General features: G+C 35.8%; 1 protein-coding gene across 3 annotated transcripts in view; it reads right to left on the minus strand.

Annotated features, from left to right (window-relative positions):
• The window catches only part of TMPRSS11A (transmembrane serine protease 11A), a 65941-nt gene that overhangs the window by 33630 nt on the left and 10673 nt on the right, over window positions 1-21638 (minus strand). For all 3 annotated transcript variants that reach the window (XM_059396620.1, XM_059396612.1, XM_059396630.1), the window contains exons 2-3: window positions 14131-14252; window positions 12203-12321 (exon numbers count right to left, since the gene is read on the minus strand). In XM_059396620.1, the coding sequence (XP_059252603.1) occupies window positions 12203-12321; window positions 14131-14252 (241 nt within the window). The remainder of the gene's footprint in view (window positions 1-12202; window positions 12322-14130; window positions 14253-21638) is intronic.

A 21638-nucleotide genomic window follows, 5' to 3' on the forward strand; every position in this document is an offset into this window, starting at 1 on the left:
ATGATATAAAAACAGTTTCTTCCAATGTCACACCAGATGAGCCCCCAGAATCAAAGGACCCACAAACATGCCATGAAGAAACTTCAGATTCTGTTGCTTTCTCCCAATTATAATAAGAGTAGCACATAAAGAACAGTGTAAGAGATGCTTAAAAAAAAAAAAAAAGACACGTTTAGCTTTAAATAAGACTTAATTGAAATTGCCTTGCTGCAAGGGCTGGACGCAGGAAATAAAGCACAAGTCATTTTTGCCTCGGGTCACAGCGTCAGATATTGAAGGTCGTCACCTTCTTTTGGCCATCTTCTATCCCGTCTTCAACAGACCTGTACCTGTCAGGCTTGACCCTTATTCCCTGTTTACTTGTCCTTTTTAGACTATTCCTTGAATCTGGAGTACTCTCCCCCATTCTGCTGGTGCTCCTTTTTTGAATCAGAACTCTCCTTCAAGGTCTATTTCAGATAATACCTTGAACCTCAGAGTAATCTTTCCTCTTTCTGCCTTAATCTTTCTTATCACTCTTATACCTTCTACTCCCTCCTTAATATAGTTATTTATGTAATTTTTAAAATCTCCTTTACTATACTACACACCCTTTAGGGATATGTATTGATTTTTTCATGCTCTACAGCATGAAAAAATAAAGCATCTTTTTTTGGATGAATGAATGAAAGAAAGTGAGAATTTATCAGAAAGCCCTGCATTTACCAGGAAAGTTGCAAGAGTTTTTTTTTTTTTTTTTTAAATCCATTTATTTGACAGAGAGAGATCACAAGTAAGCAGAGAGTCAAACAGAGAGAGAGAGGGAAGCAAGCTCCCTGCTGAACAGAAAGCCTGATGTGGGGCTCTATCCCAGGACCCTGAGATCATCACCTGAACTGAAGGCAGTGGTTTAACCCACTGAGCCACCCAGGCAAGAGTTGCAAGAGTTTTTAATGAGCTTTTCATCAGATTCAGACCAATGCTTCTGAAGAAAAAAGCAAATTGACTATGATTTACTGATGGCAATCCTTTCTCCTTTTGGACCATTTCAGGTAATGTGATTGTTTATGGAGAGCTCCTCCATGTTGGTAAGACTACAGTAGTCATAATGGTGGGAATAGTCCTCATAGTTGTGCATCACCTGTGCACCAAGCACTAACCCCATTGTATTTGGGAGCTCATTTGCTTTTCTCCTCAACCCTCTGAGGTGAACACTATTATTGTCTACGTTACATAGATGAGGAAGTGACTTGCCCAGTTGAACTAGCTGACCTTGGGATAAGCACACAGGTGGGTTTTTACTAAAAGCTCCTACCCACAATGTGTAGTAGGCAGCAGTTAAGGGGTCAAGAAACTGTTTTAGCCCTCTTGCAAGGCAGTCTGTTTTCTTTGTTCTTTAAAAATGAGAACTATAACCTCGATTGTTCTTATTGTAATTTTTAAAGTTGTTATCTATTTAAAACTCTAGATTTTTGGCAAAACCCAAGAATCAAAAAGTCAGCTATGAATAATTTTTCTAAACCTACATAGAGTGTGGACACCCTTCACGTCAGTGATAGTATTTATGGAATTCTGAAGTTTGGTGGCCTTCTGGGTATTGAGTCAATTTGTGTCCACAAAAGTCCTTTCAAAAAAAAAAAAAAAAAAAGCTGTGTCTAGTAGAGATGGAAGTTGGATCCAGTCATGTGGGGGCTGTGGATATGTGGATGAAGTGCCATGGAAGTGTGACATTCTGATTACCCCAAACCAGGAGTAATGATATCAACAAATCAGTTGTGATATTATTGAAGATATTTCTTTGGTTGCCCTAGTCCTCCTCAGTGTTTCCTTATAGGATGTTAGAAAGAAACAGATGGACATCTGTAACTGTTTAATCACACATAGCAAGTAGCAATATATTGGATAAGCCTTATGCCAAATTGGCTTATATTCCTGAGACTGAGAGGCAAAGTAAATTCAGTAAATTAAAGTGTTTGCAATTAAGGGTGATAAAGGATAAATTAGTAACTTTCAGCATAACACAAAGGCTTAGATCTCTGAATTACCATTTTAGAAGAGGAAAATATATAATTTGTGTCTTTTCAAAGTTATAATAAAGATATTTAAACCAGAATGCCTGAGGCAAAGGAGTGTGCTCTCCAGGTGTGTTGTCCTTGAAATCTCCAAATTATTCAGTGAAAAGGAGAAAGGGAGAGAATATGAATCAGTACTCTTAGAATCTTTTATATTTCCTGAATGATGAACAATAATCTAAATAGATTATCCAGTAAAGATTGTGCTATAATCTAACTTCATCAGGAAGTTTAGAGATGGTTCATATTGCTTCCTTTCTCAAAAAAAAAAAAAAAAAAAAAAAACTTCTCTCAGAAAACACCCATCCACATTTTTTCTCCTAATCATGGTTTGTTTATGCTAAACATATACAGGCAGATATTTTCATCAGCCTCCTTCCTCTATTATAGTTGTTTGTTTCTGTTGTCTTCCTCCTCAAAAACTGATACAGACAAGAGACCATAAGCAAAAACTGGTATCAAAAGACTCTTAAAGAAAGTCATTATATAATGAAAAAGGAGTCAATTCATCTGGAAGACATAGCCATCATAAATATTGTACCTAAATAAATCAAGCAAATACAAACAGATATGAAGAGAGAAATAAACTATGCAATAATAGTAGAGGACTTCGCATCCCATTTTTATCATGGATCCATCAACCAGACAGAAAATCAATAAGGAAACATTGGGTTTGACCATACTTTATACCAAGTGGACTAACCAGTCATATATAGGATATCCCACCTAACAGCAAGAGAATACACATTCTTCTCAAACACACATGGAAAATTCTTTAGGATTTATATGCTCTATAATGATAGATCATTGTAAGTCACAAAACAAGTCTTAGCAAATACTTAAGACTGAAATCATACTGTTTTTGATGATGTTTTGACTACTATGTTTTGACTAGCATGAAACTAGAAGTTAATAACTGGAGGAAAGCTAGAAAATTCACAAATATGTGGAAATTAAGCAACACACTTCTGAACAACCAATGGATCAGAGGAGAAACCAAAAGGAAAAAAAAATCTTGAAACAAATGAAAATGGAAGCACATATCAAAACTATGGGATGTTGCAAAAGCAGTTCTAAAGTGGAATTTCACAGTGATAAATGTCTACATTAAGAAAAAAGAAAGATCTTAAATAAACAACCTAATTCACACCTTAAGGAATTAGAAAAGAAGAAAAACTATTGTGCACCTGAAACTAATATAACACTATGTTAACTATACTGAAATTAAAAATTTAAAAAAGAAGTAGAAGAAATACACAAAGTCCAGAGTTAGCAGAAGGAAGGAAATAACAAAGATCAGAGCAAAATTAAATGAAATAGAGACTAAAAGATAACAGAAAGGATCAACAAAACTTAGAGTTGGTTTTTTTTGACAAATCTTTGGCTAAACTAAGAAAAAAAGAAGACTCAAAATCAGAAAATGAAAGAAGAAATATTACAATGGATACTACAGAAATGCAGAAGATCATAACAGACTACTGTGAACAATTATATATTAACAAATTGGATAACCTAGAATAAATGGACAAACTCCCGGAAACATGCAACCTACCAAGATTAAATCATGAAGAAATAGAAAATCTGAACAGATCAATAAGGAGCAAAGAGGTTGAATCTGTAATCAAAATCTCCCAGTATAGAAAAACTGATGGTTTCACTAGTGAATTCTACCAAACATTTAAAGAAAAATTAACACTGATTCTTCTCAAACTTTTCCAAAAAAAATGAAGAGGAAGGAACACTCCCAAATTCATTTTACAAGGCAAGCATTAACCTAATACCAAAGCCAGATAAAGACACTACAGGCTAAAATTCCTGATGAATAGAGATACAAAAATTCTCAACAAAATTAATAAATCAAGTTCAACAATATATTGAAAGGATCATACATTATGATCAAGCAATATTAATTCCTGAGGTACAAGGATGCTTCAACATACACAAATCAATAAAATGTGATACACAGATTAATAGAATGAAAGATAAAAATCATATAATTATCTCAACAGATGCAGAAAGATCACTTAACAAAAACAGCATCCCAGGGACGCCTGGGTGGCTCAGTTGGTTAAGCAGCTGCCTTCGGCTCAGGTCATGATCCCAGTGTCCTGGGATCGAGTCCCACATTGGGCTCCTTGCTCTGCAGGGAGCCTGCTTCTCTCTCTGACTCTGCCTTCCACTCTGTCTGCCTGTGCTCGCTCTCACTCTCTCTCTCTTACAAATAAATAAATAAAATCTTAAAAAAAAAAAAACAAATACAGCATCCTTTCATGATAAAAATTCTCAACAAATTATATATAGAAAGAATATACTTCAACATAATAAAGGCCATCTATGGCAAGCCCACAGCTTATATAATATTTCACAGGGAAAGGTTGAAATCTTCCTAAGATCAGGAACAAGACACCTAGGGTGCCCACTTTCACCACCTATTCAACATGGTACTGGAGTTCTAGCCAGAGCAATCAAGCAAGAAAAAGAAATAAAAGCCATCCAAATCAGAAGGGGATACATTGTCTTTATTTGCAGATATATTACTTTATATTGAGAAAATCCTAAAGATTCCACCAAAAAACTGTTGACTAATCCATGAATTCAGGAAAGGTGCAAGATACAAAATCAGTATATAGAAGATGGCTACCTTTGTATACATTAGCAATGAAATAGCTGAAAAAGAAATAAATACAATCATATCAAAAATAATGAAATACTTAAGATAAGTTTAATCAAGGAAGTGAAAGATCTATGCACTCAAAACTATGACATTTTGATGAAGGAAATCAAAGAAGACAAAAATAAATGAAAGATATCCTGTGTTCAGGATTAGAAGAATTAATATTGTTAAAATGTAAATACTGTCCAAAGCATCTATAGATAAATGCAATCTCTATCAAAATTCTAGTGGCATAAATAGAAAAAATAGAAATAGAAATAGAAAAAAAGTCCTAAAAGTTATATGGAACGACAGAAGATCATGCATAGCTAAACAGTCTTGAGAAAGAAGAACGAAGCCAGAAACATCACACTTCATGATTCCAAACTCTAATACAAAGCTATAGTAATCAAAACAGCAGGGTACTGACATAAAAACAGACAGACCAATGGAAAAGAATCAAGAGCCCAGAAATAAACCCTCACATTTATGATCAGCTAATATTTAGCAAGGCACCCAGGAGTACTCACTGGGGAAAGGATAATCTGTTCAATAGACAGTGTTGGAAGGCTAATAACATGCAGAAGAATGAAATAGGGCCCTTATGTACCATCTCAAAAATAATTTGAAATGGATTAAAGACTTAAGCATAAAACCTGAAACCATAAAATTTCTAGAAGAAAACATAAGGAAAAAGCTTCTTGACATCAGTTGTGGCAACAATTACTTGAATATGATATCAAAAGCATAAGCAACAAAAGCAAAAATTAGTACGTGGATCTTTATCAAACTGAAAAGCTCCTATACACCAAAGGAAGTCACCAACAAAATGAAAAGGAAACCTCTGGAATGGGAGAAAATATTTGCAAATCATATATCTGATAAAGGGTTAATATCCAAAATATATAAAGAACTTATATAACTCAACAGAAAAAAAAAAGTCTGATTAAAAAATGGGTATAAGAGCTTAATAGATATTTCTTCACAGAAGACATACCAAATGGTCAACAGGTACTTGAATAGGGGTTCAGTATCACACTAATCATCAGGGAAGTGAAAATCAAAACTCACTGAGATATCATCTTACACCTTTTAGAATGGCTATCATCAAAAAGACAAGAGATGACAAGTGTTGGAGAGGATGCCATCCCTTGTGCACTCTTGAAGAATGTAAACTGGTGCAGCCACTATGGAAAATAGTAGGGAAGTGTCTACTACTTTATGATATAGCAATTCTGCTTCTGGGTATGTATACAAACGTGTGTGTGTTGTGTGTGCATGAGTGTGTACACAGAAATATTATTCAGGCACAAGAAAGAAGGAAATCCTGTTATTTGGGAAAATACAGATAGAACTTGAGGGCATTATGCTAAGTGAAATAAATCAGACAAAGACAAATACTGTCTAATACCACTTAGATGTGAAATCTAAAAAGCTGAATTCACAGAAGCAGAGTAGACTGGTGGTTACCATGGCTTGGAGTGGGGGTGGGGTCATGGGAGAAGCAGGGTGATGTTGATGGAAGGGTACGAACTTCCAGTTATAAGATGAACAAGTTTTAGGGATCTAATGTACAACATGGGGATTATAGCTAATAATACTGTGCTATATACTTGAATGTTGCTAAGGAAATAAGACATGAAATGTTGTCATCCCAAAAAAGAAAGGGTAATTATGTGAGATGATGGAGGTGTTACAGTGATAATTATTTTGCAGTATATCAAATCAACATGTTTTGTATTGTAAACTGACACAATGTTACATGTAAGTTGTATCTCAGTAAAGCTGAACACAAAGCTGATACCAGGAAGTGAGGAAACTATGGAGGAGGGCATATATAACAAATAAACCTGGTGTGTTGTTTAGCTAAGAGTTAACTATCACAACATATGTCCTTATAACTAACAAAACTTAAATAAAAAAAAATAGGAAATAATAAATTTAAATATTAAGTGGGAGAAAAATTGATGTAGAATTGAGCTTCCTATCTTAGCTGAGTACCTTCCTAACAAGTAGAACAATTTAATGGAAAGAGCACATGTTCCGATTTCTTCCATGGCTTTGCATCTCCCCTGTGGTATTTACTGGCTGTGGACCTCAACTTCAGAGGCTTAGTTCTCTTATCTGTCAAGTGTGATAATAATGTCTCCTTTGCAGTGTTATATTGCAGATTAGACATGAAATAGGCAATTATCTTTTTCTTCCAGGATTCAAATTAAACACATTGAAGTTGGAGGTGCAGTAATACACATCTTCCTTTTGATATGCCTAATCTTTAATTACAAAATAAATGTAAGTCTGTGTTCTCATGTAAGTTCTCAGCCATACTCTACATTCAATCTTTCTAACCTCTGAACATGGAGTTTCTTGATGATGTCTGCTTAGAATTTTCTCAAATCTTCCAAATCCAGTTTCTTCTTTCTAGGCATAGGGCCATAGTCTGACACCAAGCATGGAGCATTTCTTGCCTTATGCATCCAGACTTAAAGACTAATACCTTTGTTAAGTTTAAGTTTACCTTGACTCAGTTCCCTTTTCTTAGGAGCATTTCCTGCCTCAATGTTGATCAGAGCCAAATTTCTCACTTTTGTCATCTAATTCTTTTAGACAGTAAATTTCTAATTAGTTTATCTCCTTGTAACTCTGTTTCCAAGTTCCTTGTTTCTATAGTTACAGACTGTATAGACACATAGTATCAAGTATATTTTGGGAATCATTTTAGGCCCTTTTTGGGTGTCCCTGGGTGCTCCTTGGACATAGGAGCAGTGTTTTTTTAGGGGGAGACAACCTTAAGAAAATTCCCAACTGTCGCCATTGTTAATGCAGATGATGGTCACTGGCTCATGTAGATAGTGTAATCGAAAGATACTAATGTACTATGGATAATTACTTGATCTCTGGAATTTTGTAGGATTGTAGATGGGAAGTAAAATCACACAGGTGATTCTTAGGGATGATGTAAGTTTATTAAGAACATGTAATCTCAAATTTTAACTATTATCATTTACTAGCTGTATGATCTTGAATAATTTAACTTTTCTATACCTTGATTTTTCTCATCTATAAAATTGTGATAATAATTGTACTTACCTCATAAAGTTGTTTTTGAGAATTAACTAAAATAATACAAATTGGGTGCTTAATGTAGTGTTTGGCACTCAGTACATGTTAGTGATTTTTATGGTGTTACAAGCTTATAGCTTTCACATTTGTAATGGCCCTATAGTTTAAAAATATTTCCTCATATTGCTAAAATATATTTCTTCAAATAAAGTACTGCCTCAGCCAGTGACTCTACCCAAACTTCTAATAATTAAAGAAAGTGACCTACCCATTTGGGAGTGTCATGAATTTTTGGTGTCTGGTTACTGGAGTTCTTTTAGCAGTATATGAGCATGAGCTCATTTTACTTTTGTACCTCTATTTACATTCAAATCAGTAAATCCCCAATTATGAGGAAGAACAGGACCTGCAACTTGTCTTTCTTGGCTGTCTAGTTAGCACCCATATAGGACAGAAGAAAAATCTGGTTTTATTCATTGGGATTTGACAACAATAAACAGGAGTGGCTCAGGATAAAGCATGAACCCTTTGTGTAATTCTTCTAAAGGTGATTCGGTGGTGAGTGAAGGAAAAATGGTCTCATTTAAAAATTTTAAATTGTCTCATTTAAACAGAGCTAAATAATACCACATTTTTCTTGACCACAGAAACCTAGCTGAATTTCTTTTCTTTGAAGCTATTCTGACCTTACAGTCCTCAACATACAATTTGGTTTTTAATTATGTCAGGCTGTTCAGTTTCATGTGTGTGATTCTCATTTCTCCAAAGAGATTGGAAGAAATTTGAGGAGATAGATCATGTTTCCTTTTCTGCAAGACTCAAGTGCAAAGAAATGTAAAGAGCTGAACAATCATACCACATATTGGGAAGAAAGATTGTTTAGTTAAATTGGGAAAACTGGCTCACTTATATGCAGAATAAAACCTGAGACCCTACCTAACATTACATACATGGTGGACTTTAGATCCATTGAAGACCTAATATAAAAAGTAAAACTATAAACTTTTTTTTTTTTAAAGATTTTATTTGTTTATTTGACAGACAGAGATCACAAATAGGCAGAGAGGCAGGCAGAGAGAGAGAGAGGAGGAAGCAGGCCTCCGGCTGAGCAGAGAACCCGATGCGGGGCTCGATCCCACAACCTGGGATCATGACCTGAGCCGAAGGCAGAGGCCTTAACCCACTGAGCCACCCAGGCGCCCCAAAACTATAAGCTTAATAGAAGAAAATATGGTAAAATACTTTTATGACTTAGAGGAAATGTCTTCTATAAAAAAATTTATAAAAAACATGAACATAAGACAAAGAAAATTGATGAAGATGATTACTTCAAAATTATGGATTTCTATTTCATGAAGAACAGCATAGTCCAAATTAATAGAAAACAGAATGGATAACTGTAATTTCTACAACCAACAAACTGTTCATATTTGGAAAATATAAGGACCTCCTGGAAAATAACCCTAATAAAATAACTCCAATAGTGAAACAGGTAAAGGATAGGTACCAACGGTTTATAAAAATGAAAAGTTTGCTAATAAGTATGTTTGATAGTGCACAAACTCATTAGTAATTAGAAAAATTAAATTAAATCCAAATAAGATATAACTTATTGCTTATTAGGCTGGCAGAAATCAGCAAGCCAAGTAATACCAAGTGTGGGCAAAGATATGGGGACCTGCACTGCTGACGGAATGTACACTGGTTCAGACATTCTGAAGAGCAATCCAGCTAGTTAGTCAAGTTAAGTGGATGCACACCCAATGACCCAGTGACTCTGCCTTCAGAAGAACTTGCAGAGGTCCATAGGGGACAAGTAGGAGGCAGTTTAGTGCAGCATCTCTTGGGATAATGGGCAGGAGGTAAAATATGGCAGATACAGACTGGGAATCATTCTGTGGCAGCCAATAGCAATGGATTAGATGTACATTTAACAACATGGATAGAGCTTAAAAAACAGATCTGAGTAAAAAAGTCTGAAACAAAAGGTGATGCCACGGACTGAATATTTGTTGCCCCTCCCTCTGGCCCCCACTCCCTACCCCCCCCACCAACCCCGGCCCGGATTCACATGTTGAAATGCTAACCCTCAATGTAATGGTATTAGAGGTGGGACCTTTGAGAGGTGATTAGGTCATGAAGGGGCTGGTGCTCTTATAACAAGAAACCCAGAAAGCCCTTTATGTCTGTTCTCATCCATGTGAGGATATGTCTAGAAATCTGCAGTCTGCAACCTGAAAGAGGGTCATCTCTTGATGAACCTGACCACACTGGTCCCTGATCTCAGACTTCCAGTCTCCAAAACTTTGAGAAGTAAATTTCTGGTATTTATTAGCCACCCAGTATCTGGTACTTTGGTATAGTTGTCTAAACTGACCAAGACAACTGAGTTATTACACAAAGAATAAATTAAAGGCACGTGCATACAAAACAACAAAACTCATTTTTACAAGAATGAAAGCAAACAAAAGAATATACATGAAATAAGGAATGGTAGCCTGTAGGGAGAGGTGAATGAGAATGTGTTATGAGAAAAATAATGACGACCCCAGAAGTGCCTTGCCTGCGCTCGTGATGTGTTATTACCTAACTTAGCCTTTGCACCTGAGGCTCCTTCATTCCTAGAAATGTGTGCTTTACTGAAACCTTAAAGTCCGTTTTCAAACACACTTTTGCTATTATAAATGCACTTTGCCTTTCTTTATTTCATTTAAAAAGATCTATTGCATTCCTGTCCATTTACTTCAGTAAAGATAGTGTCTTGGTTAGCCTAAAACAACAACAATGTTGGCTGTAAAGCATAAAGAAAACATTTTAAACTTTCTTGATTTATTGTAAACAGTTTCCAAGTTCAAAGAATTTGTACATCGAAGACAGATTATTTTTTATTATTGTTTTTACATTGAAGAAGTTATGTGGAGTCACTCAGGGTTAGAGGGCTAAAGGAAGTACCAGGGCACGTGCCCAGGTTTCTTTGGCATTCCTCAAGAAATGATTGCAAATGCTGTTTTCTAAGGTACTATAGATATAGAGGAATGGAAGAATATATTTCAGCCTACAAACATTAATTAATGATTTGGAGGGACAAGACTGTAAGATGGAACCAAAGTGCATGATTTAGTGAGGCTTGAAAATATAGGTTATAAACTCCATGATATTATTGCAAATACGTTGCAATTGAGTGTGCAAAGGGATAAAGATCAGGTGGTGATAGGAAAATGAAAATTGATTTGAGAAAGAAAGGAAATATTTAGAACTAAAAAGGTTCTATGACTGCTAAAACAAACCAATACATCTGCCATTCCCACTGTTTTGAAATAACTGTACTGCCATGCTTCCTTGTCAAAGAAGTTAAATTAAGCTTAATTTTTTTAAAGATTTTATTTATTTATTTGACAGACAGAGATCACGAGTAGGCAGAGCAGCAGGCAGAGAGAGAGAGAGGGGGAAGCAGGCTCCCTGCTAAGCAGAAGGCCTGATGAGGGGCTCGATCTCAGGACCCTGAGATCATGACCAGAGCCGGAGGCAGAGGCTTAACCCACTGAGCCACCCAGGCACCCCAAATTAAGCTCAGTTTTTTTTTTTTTAAGATTTTATTTATTTACTTAACAGACAGAGATCACAAGTAGGCAGAGAGGCAGGCAGAGAGCGAGGAAGGGAGAGAGTCCGACGCGGGGCTCGATCCCAGGACCCTGGGATCATGACCTGGGCTGAAGGCAGAGCCTTAACCCACTGAGCCACCCAGGTGCCCCTAAGCTTAGTTTTTAAGTGATGGTTCACACACACCATCACCTTATCACACATCATGTGGAGAAATATATTATAACTGAGTTTACTTTTTCCTTTTTGGGGGCAGTCCTATATTTTAGTTTTAAAAAAATTATTAGTATTGCATTTGAATATTACATAATAGGTCTGGCTATTTTATCTTTATTAACATGCTTGTGAGATAAAATTAGTATTTGTGGTTATCTTTCCTTCTCCCATAGATTTTAAAAATATTTTAAATCTTAGAATGTGGTCCCATGACATGAAATGTGGTCACATTTCATTCTTAGAATGAAACATGTGGTTTCACAAGTAACCATTTCTGATACGGCTACACTTTATAATTTGGGTGATATTATGGGGCAGGGGGGGAAGTCATAGGCTGGGATAGAGTTGGCCTCCGTTCTCTCACCTTTAGATGAGAAGACTGAGTTAGAGTGGTGCATCAGGCTCACTGTTAGAATGCAGATTCCTTTACTTCCTCATCCCTGACTACCTATCTCATCAGACACTGATTCAGCGAGTCTGGGGTGGGGCTTAGGACTCTTCAAGATGAATTCGATGCAAGTGGTCTGAAAATCATCTTTTGAGAAATATTGAAGGAAATGATCCACAAATCCCTTCCATCTACATTATTTCACAACAGAAAGGATATCATCTGACTTACCAAGTTCTCACTCATCTCCCGGAAGTCCTTAAGTTGGTATGTGTTGTTTTGTCCAGAATTACTATTGACTCGAAGATCTGAAATTTTAAAGGTGGCATGATAATACTCCATTTTCTGTCCTGTGATATAAAAGAAAAGTAGGAAATTACGTGATATGGGCATAGCTTTCAGGATCAAAGGTACAGATACAATGAGGCTAATATAAAGTCTTGAATTTCTGCTGAGATTCTTTAAAAATGTAGTTTCATTAGAATATTAATGAAAATGATGATTAATGTATTATGTTAATAATAGCTGATATTTACTGAGTGTGTATTATCTTGTGAAACATTGTTCTGGGTACTTTACATGTATTAATTCATTTGGTCCTTATTCTAGTTCTCCAAGATTGGGGTCTCCATTTCACAGGTGAAGTAAGTGAGGCACAGAGGTGATAAGTAACTTGCTCCAGGGTCTATAACTAGTAACTAGCCCAAGTTTAAACCGAGACAGTGTGACTCTAGACTGGAACCATTAATTCCTATACTGTTCCTTGCTGAGGGACAATGAAACGTATACCACCTTATACTCTATAGGAAGTAGATGTAAATGAACATCCTTGTGAATTTTGATTTGTAAAGATACAGTAAGAAAGACGGGAAAGAAAGGGGGAAAATTGTCAGAGGTGGGAGTTAAGAACACTGTGAACTGGGGTGAATCAGTCAGATTTCTGCTTGGCTACTGGGAAAGGTAAGAAAACAGAGAGCAGGGGAGACTTCTGGGAAATCTGGTAACCTTAGGAGTATGTCCTTGTGTGTGTGTGGTGGGGACAGGAGTGGACAAGAAAGGCTACAAGAGTTAAAAATAGAGAATGGAGCCATCACAGAATGATTCTCTCTCCCTGGGGAACCAAGGAGATAAAATGGGTTTCCCAGCTGTGGAACGGGAAAGGAAGAGGGATCTCAGGATGGTGCTTCTTCTACGTGGACTCTGTAGCGCCTTTTCTGGTCCCCCTGATATTTATCTCCTCAATCCATATTGTTATCAAACCTTATAGTCATAATAAAGGGGCTTTTGTGCAGTCACATGAACTGACCTAAGAATCTTTGGCTGTTGGCATCAACTACAGGTGGGGTTGTCATAGTAGGCCAGAGCTGTGTCCTTTAAAGCTCCTGATAGACTCTTCATCATTCCCCATCAAATCTGAGGCGATGACAATAGATGAGACCATTCAAGGAAGCAACCTGAGCTAGTTGTTTTATCATACACATCTGTGTGAGTGAGACTGTGAGATTTGTCAAAAAATGTTAATGGTTTGCAGTCTGTACAGAGAAACATACAATTTAAAAAGAACTCTGAAATGCAGTATTTGTGTGATTATAAATATAACAATTTTATTTATTTATTAGGCAATTAAAAAATACCTGAATATCATTTTAGAAAGAAAAAAAAATCTCTCTAAAAATAAGTAACAACATTCTGTCATATCTAGAGTTTACCAATTATTTTTAAATTCATTATTACTTTGGACATGTGTTTTTCTTTTGCCTTTAAATGTTGGTAGATAGGATGATGAGTAAATGAGCCAATTTTAATAATTATCACAGTTTTTCACTTGATGATTAGAGTTATTACGATTGCTAGTAAATTTTAGTTATTATTTTTGATCTTTTGTGTAGAATCTCAAAAGAATACTAGATCGTGAGCTCTAAGTAGATAGGAAACTTGTTTACTTAATGCTATTTCTTGAGTCTTCCAGAAAAGTACTCATATATAATTAGGTAGTCAGTAATTGTTTCTTAATAAAATTTTTGAATAAATTTAAACAATTCTAAATGTGGGCATTTGCTGGTAAAATTACAAAACTGTTTTGGGATGAAATCACATATACATATATATGAATGAGAAAAATGAAATCAAACTGGATGAAATCCATAATTTTTACCTACCAGAGACTAACACATGAGCCAAAACACCAATGGTCATTGCCACCACTGTCAGTAATAACAAAATGAGAAGGGCAGTCATCCATGGTTTCAAAACTCTGCTTCGAGTGCCAAATCCTGCTGTTCTGTGAAAAAGAAAACTCACCAGTTACTCTTCCATGGTAATGGTTACAGGCTTTCCGGTTTTCATTTGGATAAGATCAAGTTGCTTTGGTCTGCCTTTCTCAGCAAGAAGACATTTGTCTTCTGTTTTCATCAAGGTTATCTTGGTGTGAAGGGAGGTTTTAAAAAGATCAGGATCTGAGAATCCATGATTTGCTCCTGGTCTCTATTTCCGGAGGCACTGGCTCTCTGTGGTGGCCGGTCCTGACTTAGCAATGTGGTCCAAAGCTTGAAAAAGGATGTTTTCCCTCCTTTCTCCAACATTATTTTTTCTCTTTTCTCTGTGTATCCTTTTAGAGTTTACAGAGTGATTTCAAATCTATTATCTTACTTATTTTTTATCTTTTAAGTCTTGGTTATGAAGTATTTCAGGTACATAGAAATTTAGAAGGAATAGTATAGTGGAACACCCCTATATTTATCACATCATTTTATCAGTTGTTAATATTTTTGCCATTTTGCTTCATTCATCTTGTTGCCATATTTTAATATGAAATAAGACATTATGACTTTTCATTACATCACCATTATAAACAGGGCATTTCCAACATAACCATAATACCATAACACTCCTAAAAATTAGCAATATTTCTCTAGTACATCCGACTATCCAGCCCACCTTCAAATTCCCTCTTTTATCTGCACTATGTTTACTGATGCTTTGTACAAATCAGGACATAATCAAGAATCATGTAGTATATTTGGTCATTACGTCTTTCAAGTCTTTTAAAGAAGAGTCCTTTTTCCTTTGAAAATTTTAATTATGTTGACTTGTTGAAGAAATCAAACCAGTTGTCCTTTAGAACATCACGCTTTTTACTTGTCTGAATGCTTTCTTATGATATCACTTACCTGGTTCTTCTATCCCTCTCATTTCGTGTTAGGGTAAACAGATCTAAAGACTTGATTAGATTTTGGTTAAATTCTTTTGACAAGACTACTTCAATGTGATGCTATGTATTTTTTACTTTTATCACATCAGAGTTAGAGGAAATCTCCATAATTTAGGAGGAGAAAAATAACTCTTTGCTTTTTTTCCTAGCCTCTTATGATCAACCATAGTGCTGATGATAGTGTGTCAAGTATTTGTTTGCATGTATATTAATCTAAACTTAGCTGTGCACTCCTTGTGGAGCTGGACTATTGTTGTTCATCTTCTTATCATTAAGATTTAATAAGGTTGTCTGATAAAGAATGGGAATTTTATAAAGCAATGGAGGCAGATATTATACCAGCTTTACATATGAAACAACAGAGGCCGAGAGAACAGAAACTTGATTAGAGTCAAGTGGCTTAAAAGGGTTTTGGTCATCTAACTCATTGTGTAGTGCTCCTTCTCTACAACCTGCCATTGTAGTCAACTTCATTTATGCCTTTCAGTAGAATTTAGCTTTGGGGGCAGAGGGTATTTTTCATATTTCATATTTCCTTCACAAGATTTAGTGCAATGTTTTGTACTGAATGTAATTTTAAATAAATATTGGTTGATTTATATATTGATTTTAATACAAGCATATTTTTATATAAATGCAAGCACAAAAGATACAGTTTATGGACCTAAACAATTGAGAAGATGGTAGTTTTGGCATAAGTAATGTATTTACCTTATAAACCTAGTGGAACTTGAGAGATCTAAATTCTGATGAGTATAGAAAATATTGACAATGTGTGCACTGACTGATTAAAAAGAATCTAGACTGTGGAAAGGCAATGTGTCTTCTAATGGACCAAAGCTAAGGTGCTAGAATATAACAACAAACAGAAGCTCCATGGGGTATAATATTCCTCAGCCTCTTAAATGGCTTAAAACTTAAATTCAGAAATGAAAGATAACTTAGAGACTACCTGAAAAATTCAACATATTTTCCAGGTGAGAAAACTGAGGCCTAGAGATGATTAAATGACTTCTCTATTATAACCAAAATAGCAGTCATCTCAAACTCATGCCTTCTAACTCCTAGGGCACTTTTTTTTTTTTTTTTTTCCAGTGCCAGATGGCTTTTCCATTGAGTGTATGTGAAAATTCTTAAATTAATTTATTATTCATATATTCATTCACTCACTTATTTATTCATTCATTCATTATTTATTTGACCTTTCAGTTTCTCAGAAAATCTTAGTGTATCTTCAAGTCATTCAAAAACAATAAGAAAACCAAAGAAGAAAGGCTAGACCTCAAGGAGATTTAAAAACTTTGAAATATATCTTCCCACCACATCAGAGTTCCTCTGAGTAGGACAAATGAAGAAGGTGGATGATAGGGAGCTCATCTCCAGTACTGAGATGCATGCAAACTCACACCATTACATACTGTATGGTGGGACTCTCAGCAGAAGAGTGGTTCAATAACCAATGACACATTGCTTCATGTGCTGTGGCAGTCACATCTATAAATCCCATACAAGGTGGGGTGCTCCCAACAAATGGGAGTAAGAATGGGGAATAATAGTATACAATGCCAAATTACAAAAGCTTCAGGAACCATAGGCTAAAGCTGCCCCTACTTAATCCTATATGAATAAACTTTCAACTCAGTTGCACTTTTATAAATACAAACAAGAAATTCATGAAAGCAAACATGCATCATTGACTTTCCATTCTAGAGAGGTTCTGCTAGTGATTTGCATAATATCACTTCAGATATGAAAAGAAATAGGCTTTGTAATGCCTTGGGAATCTAGCCTGATTGAAAGTAGAGATGCACTACACCATGGTGCTCATGCATTTTTTTCTTGCTTGCACCATAAAGCAAACACTGGTGTATTAATTTTCTATTGCCACAAATTACCGCAAAGTTAGCAGCTTAAAGCAACTAGTTCACAATTCTGTATGTGTCATGTCTGGGTTCTCTGCTCAGGATCTCACAAGATTGAAATCAAGATGTTGGTTGGGGCTGCTGTCTGATCTAACATTTGCGATCATCTTCCAAGCTCACTTAGGTTATAGGCAGAGCTCAGGTCTTTGAAGATTTTATTTATTTATTTGAGAGAGAGAGAGAGTGAGAGCATATGTGAGCAGGGGGATGGATAGAGGGAGAGAGAATCTCAAGCAGCCTCTGTACTGAATGGGGAACCCAGCACAGGGTTTGGTCTCACTGCCCTGAGATCATGACCTGAGCCAAAATCAAGAGTCGGGAGCCCAACCAACTGAGCCACCCAGATGCCCCTGAGTTCAGCTCTTTGATGCTAAACTGGGGTTCCTGTTCTCTTGCTGGCTGTCACAGACCTTCCTCTTTAACCTCCTTGATTTCACCCACATTCTTTTCATGTGGCCCACTCCATCTCTATAGCCAGCAATAGAGAATCAACCTTCAACAAATCTCTCACATCTTGAGTCTCTCTCTCTACAGGTAGAACCAGCTAGTTCTTTTCAAAGATGTTACCTGATTAGAGTAGGCCCACCAAGGATAATCTCCCCATTTTAAAGTCCACTGGTTTGAGGCCTCAATTACATCTGCAAAATTCCCTCATCGCAGCACATAGATTACAGTTTGAATAACTGGAAGAAGAAATGTGTACATTGATGGGTGGAAATCTTAGAGACCTTTTGAAAAGTTTTTCACAGCTAGAAATATTATGACTTTCATGAAGATGTACAGAAATCTCTATAGCCTTCAGAGAAAGCATGATTTTTATAGGAGGTGGTAGAGAACTTTTCATTAAAATGGAATTTTATGTTGAACATACAATTAGAAGACTAAGGGATATTTTACTCAACTAAGAACTGGGAGCAATACAAAGTGAACTCTTAGAACTTGAAATGGGAAGAATACTAAAAGTAATCCCTAATTGTGGTCTAATTAGTATTCTTCATCCCTTTAAGGAAAGGGCAAGAGATGATACTTATTCAGCATAACACAACCTATAATCTGTGTGAAATCCAATTTATCATATTCATTTGACCTTCATTAAGTTTGGTTATTCAGTGTTTAAAAGGGCATATTCATAGCATGGTATTTTCAAAGATGTTATTAATGAAAACATGGTAGTAATTTGAATAATTTTGTGACTATGCTTTCTGCAGTCTTGCAGACTAAAAAATACACACCTTGAAGAATATATAGAGTATTAATTATTCATGATCGCAGATAGAATATTCTTTCTTTTTCAGTAACCAGTCTCTAAGCCAATGACTTATATATGTAAGTCCAAAGATGGCTTGGGTCAGCAAAAGATATAGACCTCTTTCTCCACATGGTTTTTCTTCTTTCTAGAAAGATTTCACTGAAGGCAGCACCTTAGGCTCACTCCTCAGTCAACCACATGCCCTTTATCATTTTTTTTTAAAGATTTTATTTATTGATTGTTTCAACAGAGACAGAGATCACAAGTAGGCAGAGAGGCAGGCAGAGAGAGAGGAGGAAGCAGGCTGGCCGCTGAGCAGAGAGCCCGAAGTGGGACTCCATCCCAGGATCCGGGATCATGACTGGAGCCGAAGGCAGAGGCTTTAACCCACTGAGCCACCCAGGCACCCTGCCCTGTATCATTTTATCTGTAAGCTCTAAATATTTCCATTTTCAAGATTAGTCTTCTGCTTTCTCATAGGTAAATGTTATCATTTATCTGATAGGAAAATTCCTATCAGGAAAATTCATGTAATTATTATGCAAATGCCAATTTACAGACAGATTATGTTCCTACAAATCTTCATAAAGGCAGTTTTTTGAAGTTTGAATATATGATCTAATTTATTTTTTCACTTTTAATTTTATTTTTTGTTTTTGTATTTATTGTGTTCCATTAGTCAACATATAGTACATTATTGGTTTTTGATACTGTTCAATGATTCATTAGTTGCGTATAATACCTAGTACTCATTATCACACATGCCGTCCTTAATACCCATCACCTGGTTACCCCATCCCCCCAACCCCCTCCTTTCTGTAATCGTCATTTATTTCCCGGGACCCAGAGTCTCCCATGGTTTACCTCCATTGGTTAGTTTCCCAGGCCACTTACAAGACTACTTTAACTCCTAATACAACTGAACAAAGGTGCTAAGTGCACTAAATTCCTAGAAGCTCTTTGCTGCAGAGAACTTTGCTTGCCTTTTTCTAGCATAGGGCCCATCCCTAGAGGAAAGTTCTAGAAACAAAAGGCCAAATTTTCCTACCAGTGAAAATTGTCATTCCCTTTGAGCCACTGAAGTCAGACATTTGCTACAGAAGAGCAACCTTTCGTGGTGACCTAATATACATTGATATGTGAATATCTGGTTCCTCTGGTACTGTTTTATTCTATTCTATTTTATTTTTTTATTGTGTTTTATTTTAATTCCAGTATAGTTAGCATACAATGGTGTATTCGTTTCAAGTGTACAATACAGTGATTCAGCACTTCTGTACATTACTCCGTGCTCACCCTGATAAGCATACTCTTCTTAAACCCCTTCACCTATTTCACTCATCTCCTCACCCACCTCCCTTCTGGTGAGCACCTTTGTTCTCTACAGTTAATAGTCTATTTCTTGGTTTGTCTCTCTCTCTCTCTCTTTCTTCCCCTTTTTTGTTTTGTTTCTTAAATTCCACATATGAGTGAAATCATATGGTATTCGTCTTTCTCTGACTTATTTTGCTTAGCATTATTCTCTGTAGCTCCATCCATGTCATTGCTAATGGCAAAATTTCTTTATTTTTTATGGCTGAGTAATATCTCATCATTTAATAGTATATATGGAACATATATAATAATACATATATATGTTTATACATATAATATATATATATATTCCAACATAATAAACCATTATACACATACACACACACATACCACCTCTTCTTTAATCCATTCATCTGTTGATGGACACTTGGCTTGTTTCCATAATTTATCTATTATAAATAATGTTGAAATAAAATATGAGGTGCATGTATCCTTTTGAATTTAGTGTTTTTATATTTTCTGGGTAAATAATCCGTAGTATAATTATGGATGCTTCTATTTTTAACTTTTTGGATCATAGGCTGCTTCCATTTTTAACTTTTTGAGGAACCTCCAAGCTGTCTTCTGCAGTGACTATTTTGGAATGACCATTTAATACTAAAATGGTAACAAGAGCTGCTATGTAGAAAGTGCTGACTTTGTGGGAGATATTGGCATATTGTCACACTTCATCTTCCACACACTCTTGTCAGTAGAATTATTTATCTTCATTTTTCTAGTAAATAACTTGCTCAATTCACATAGCTAGTATGCAGAACTAAAACCTAATTGGCCTCTGTGATTCAAAGGCCCATTTTTCTCTGCATTATAAAATTTCTTTTTGAGATGGATTTTTATATTTTTCAGAATAGGCTTCCTATAAATTCAAATGAATAATGGGTGGTATTTCAAGTAGCATAAAAGGCAAATGAAGAGTCTTATGAAGTGAAAGTAGAGTTTATTTGATCTACCGGTCACCCATCTTCATTGCAGTTAAGGGTTAAATTTATTTTTGCTTTCACATCCTTTTCCTTTCTACTGGCTTTAGATTCTGATAACTTTAAAAAAGTTAGGATTCCCTTGTTTCCCTCACCCAAAAGCCTCCTATAATCATGACCATATTTGGGGTTACCTATAAACTGTGAAGTTTTAATTTAATTTGACACTTTTTTTTATGCTACCACAAATTCCCTGTATGTTTTATTGATTGAGATATTATGTGTACAAATATCCTTTTACTCTAAAGTGTGTAAGATCTTGAAGATAGTGAAAAAGTCTTCTATAGCATTGGACATTTCTTCAGAAATGTTCCCAGGGAGTGGGAAAAAGGGGGTCTCCCATAGTTAAGTAGGTTTGGAAAAAATGGGTTAAATAAGATAGGATCCTCCCTTCTAGATGTCTCAGAATCTGGTTTTAAATGGAGGTAAAGGTGAGAAGAATTTCTATCTTGGATTTGTATGTATTCTATTCTGTTCACTGATACAACTCCAGTGCCTCATACATCAGCTGACTCTTAGTAAATACTTGAATGCTAGTTATCAAATTGGACTGAAATAAAAGATTTTCAAATGTGCTTAAAAAAACCACATGTACTGATATCTTGTGTGATTCTGATGTACCACAGAGCAGTTTAGAAACATAGCTCTAGATGCATTTATACCACTGTGATGTTCATGGAATGCTTATTAGGAAAATAAAAAAAGAAACAAGGGAGAGGAGTTAAGATGTAGAGTATTAGGAAAACGTTATACTTGCATTGTCCCTCAAACACAACTAGATAAATATCACATCATTTTGAACACCCAGGAAATCAATATGAGGACTGAGAGAACAAACTGTAGCCGGAGGGAGAACAGAGGCCACGTCATGGAAGGCAGAAGGTGCAGAGATGTGATTTGGGGGAGAAAAGAATCACTGGTCTTGTGGAGAGGA

The sequence above is a fragment of the Mustela nigripes genome, chromosome 1, assembly GCF_022355385.1.
Source record: "Mustela nigripes isolate SB6536 chromosome 1, MUSNIG.SB6536, whole genome shotgun sequence".
In the NCBI taxonomy this organism is placed as follows: Eukaryota; Metazoa; Chordata; class Mammalia; order Carnivora; family Mustelidae; genus Mustela; species Mustela nigripes.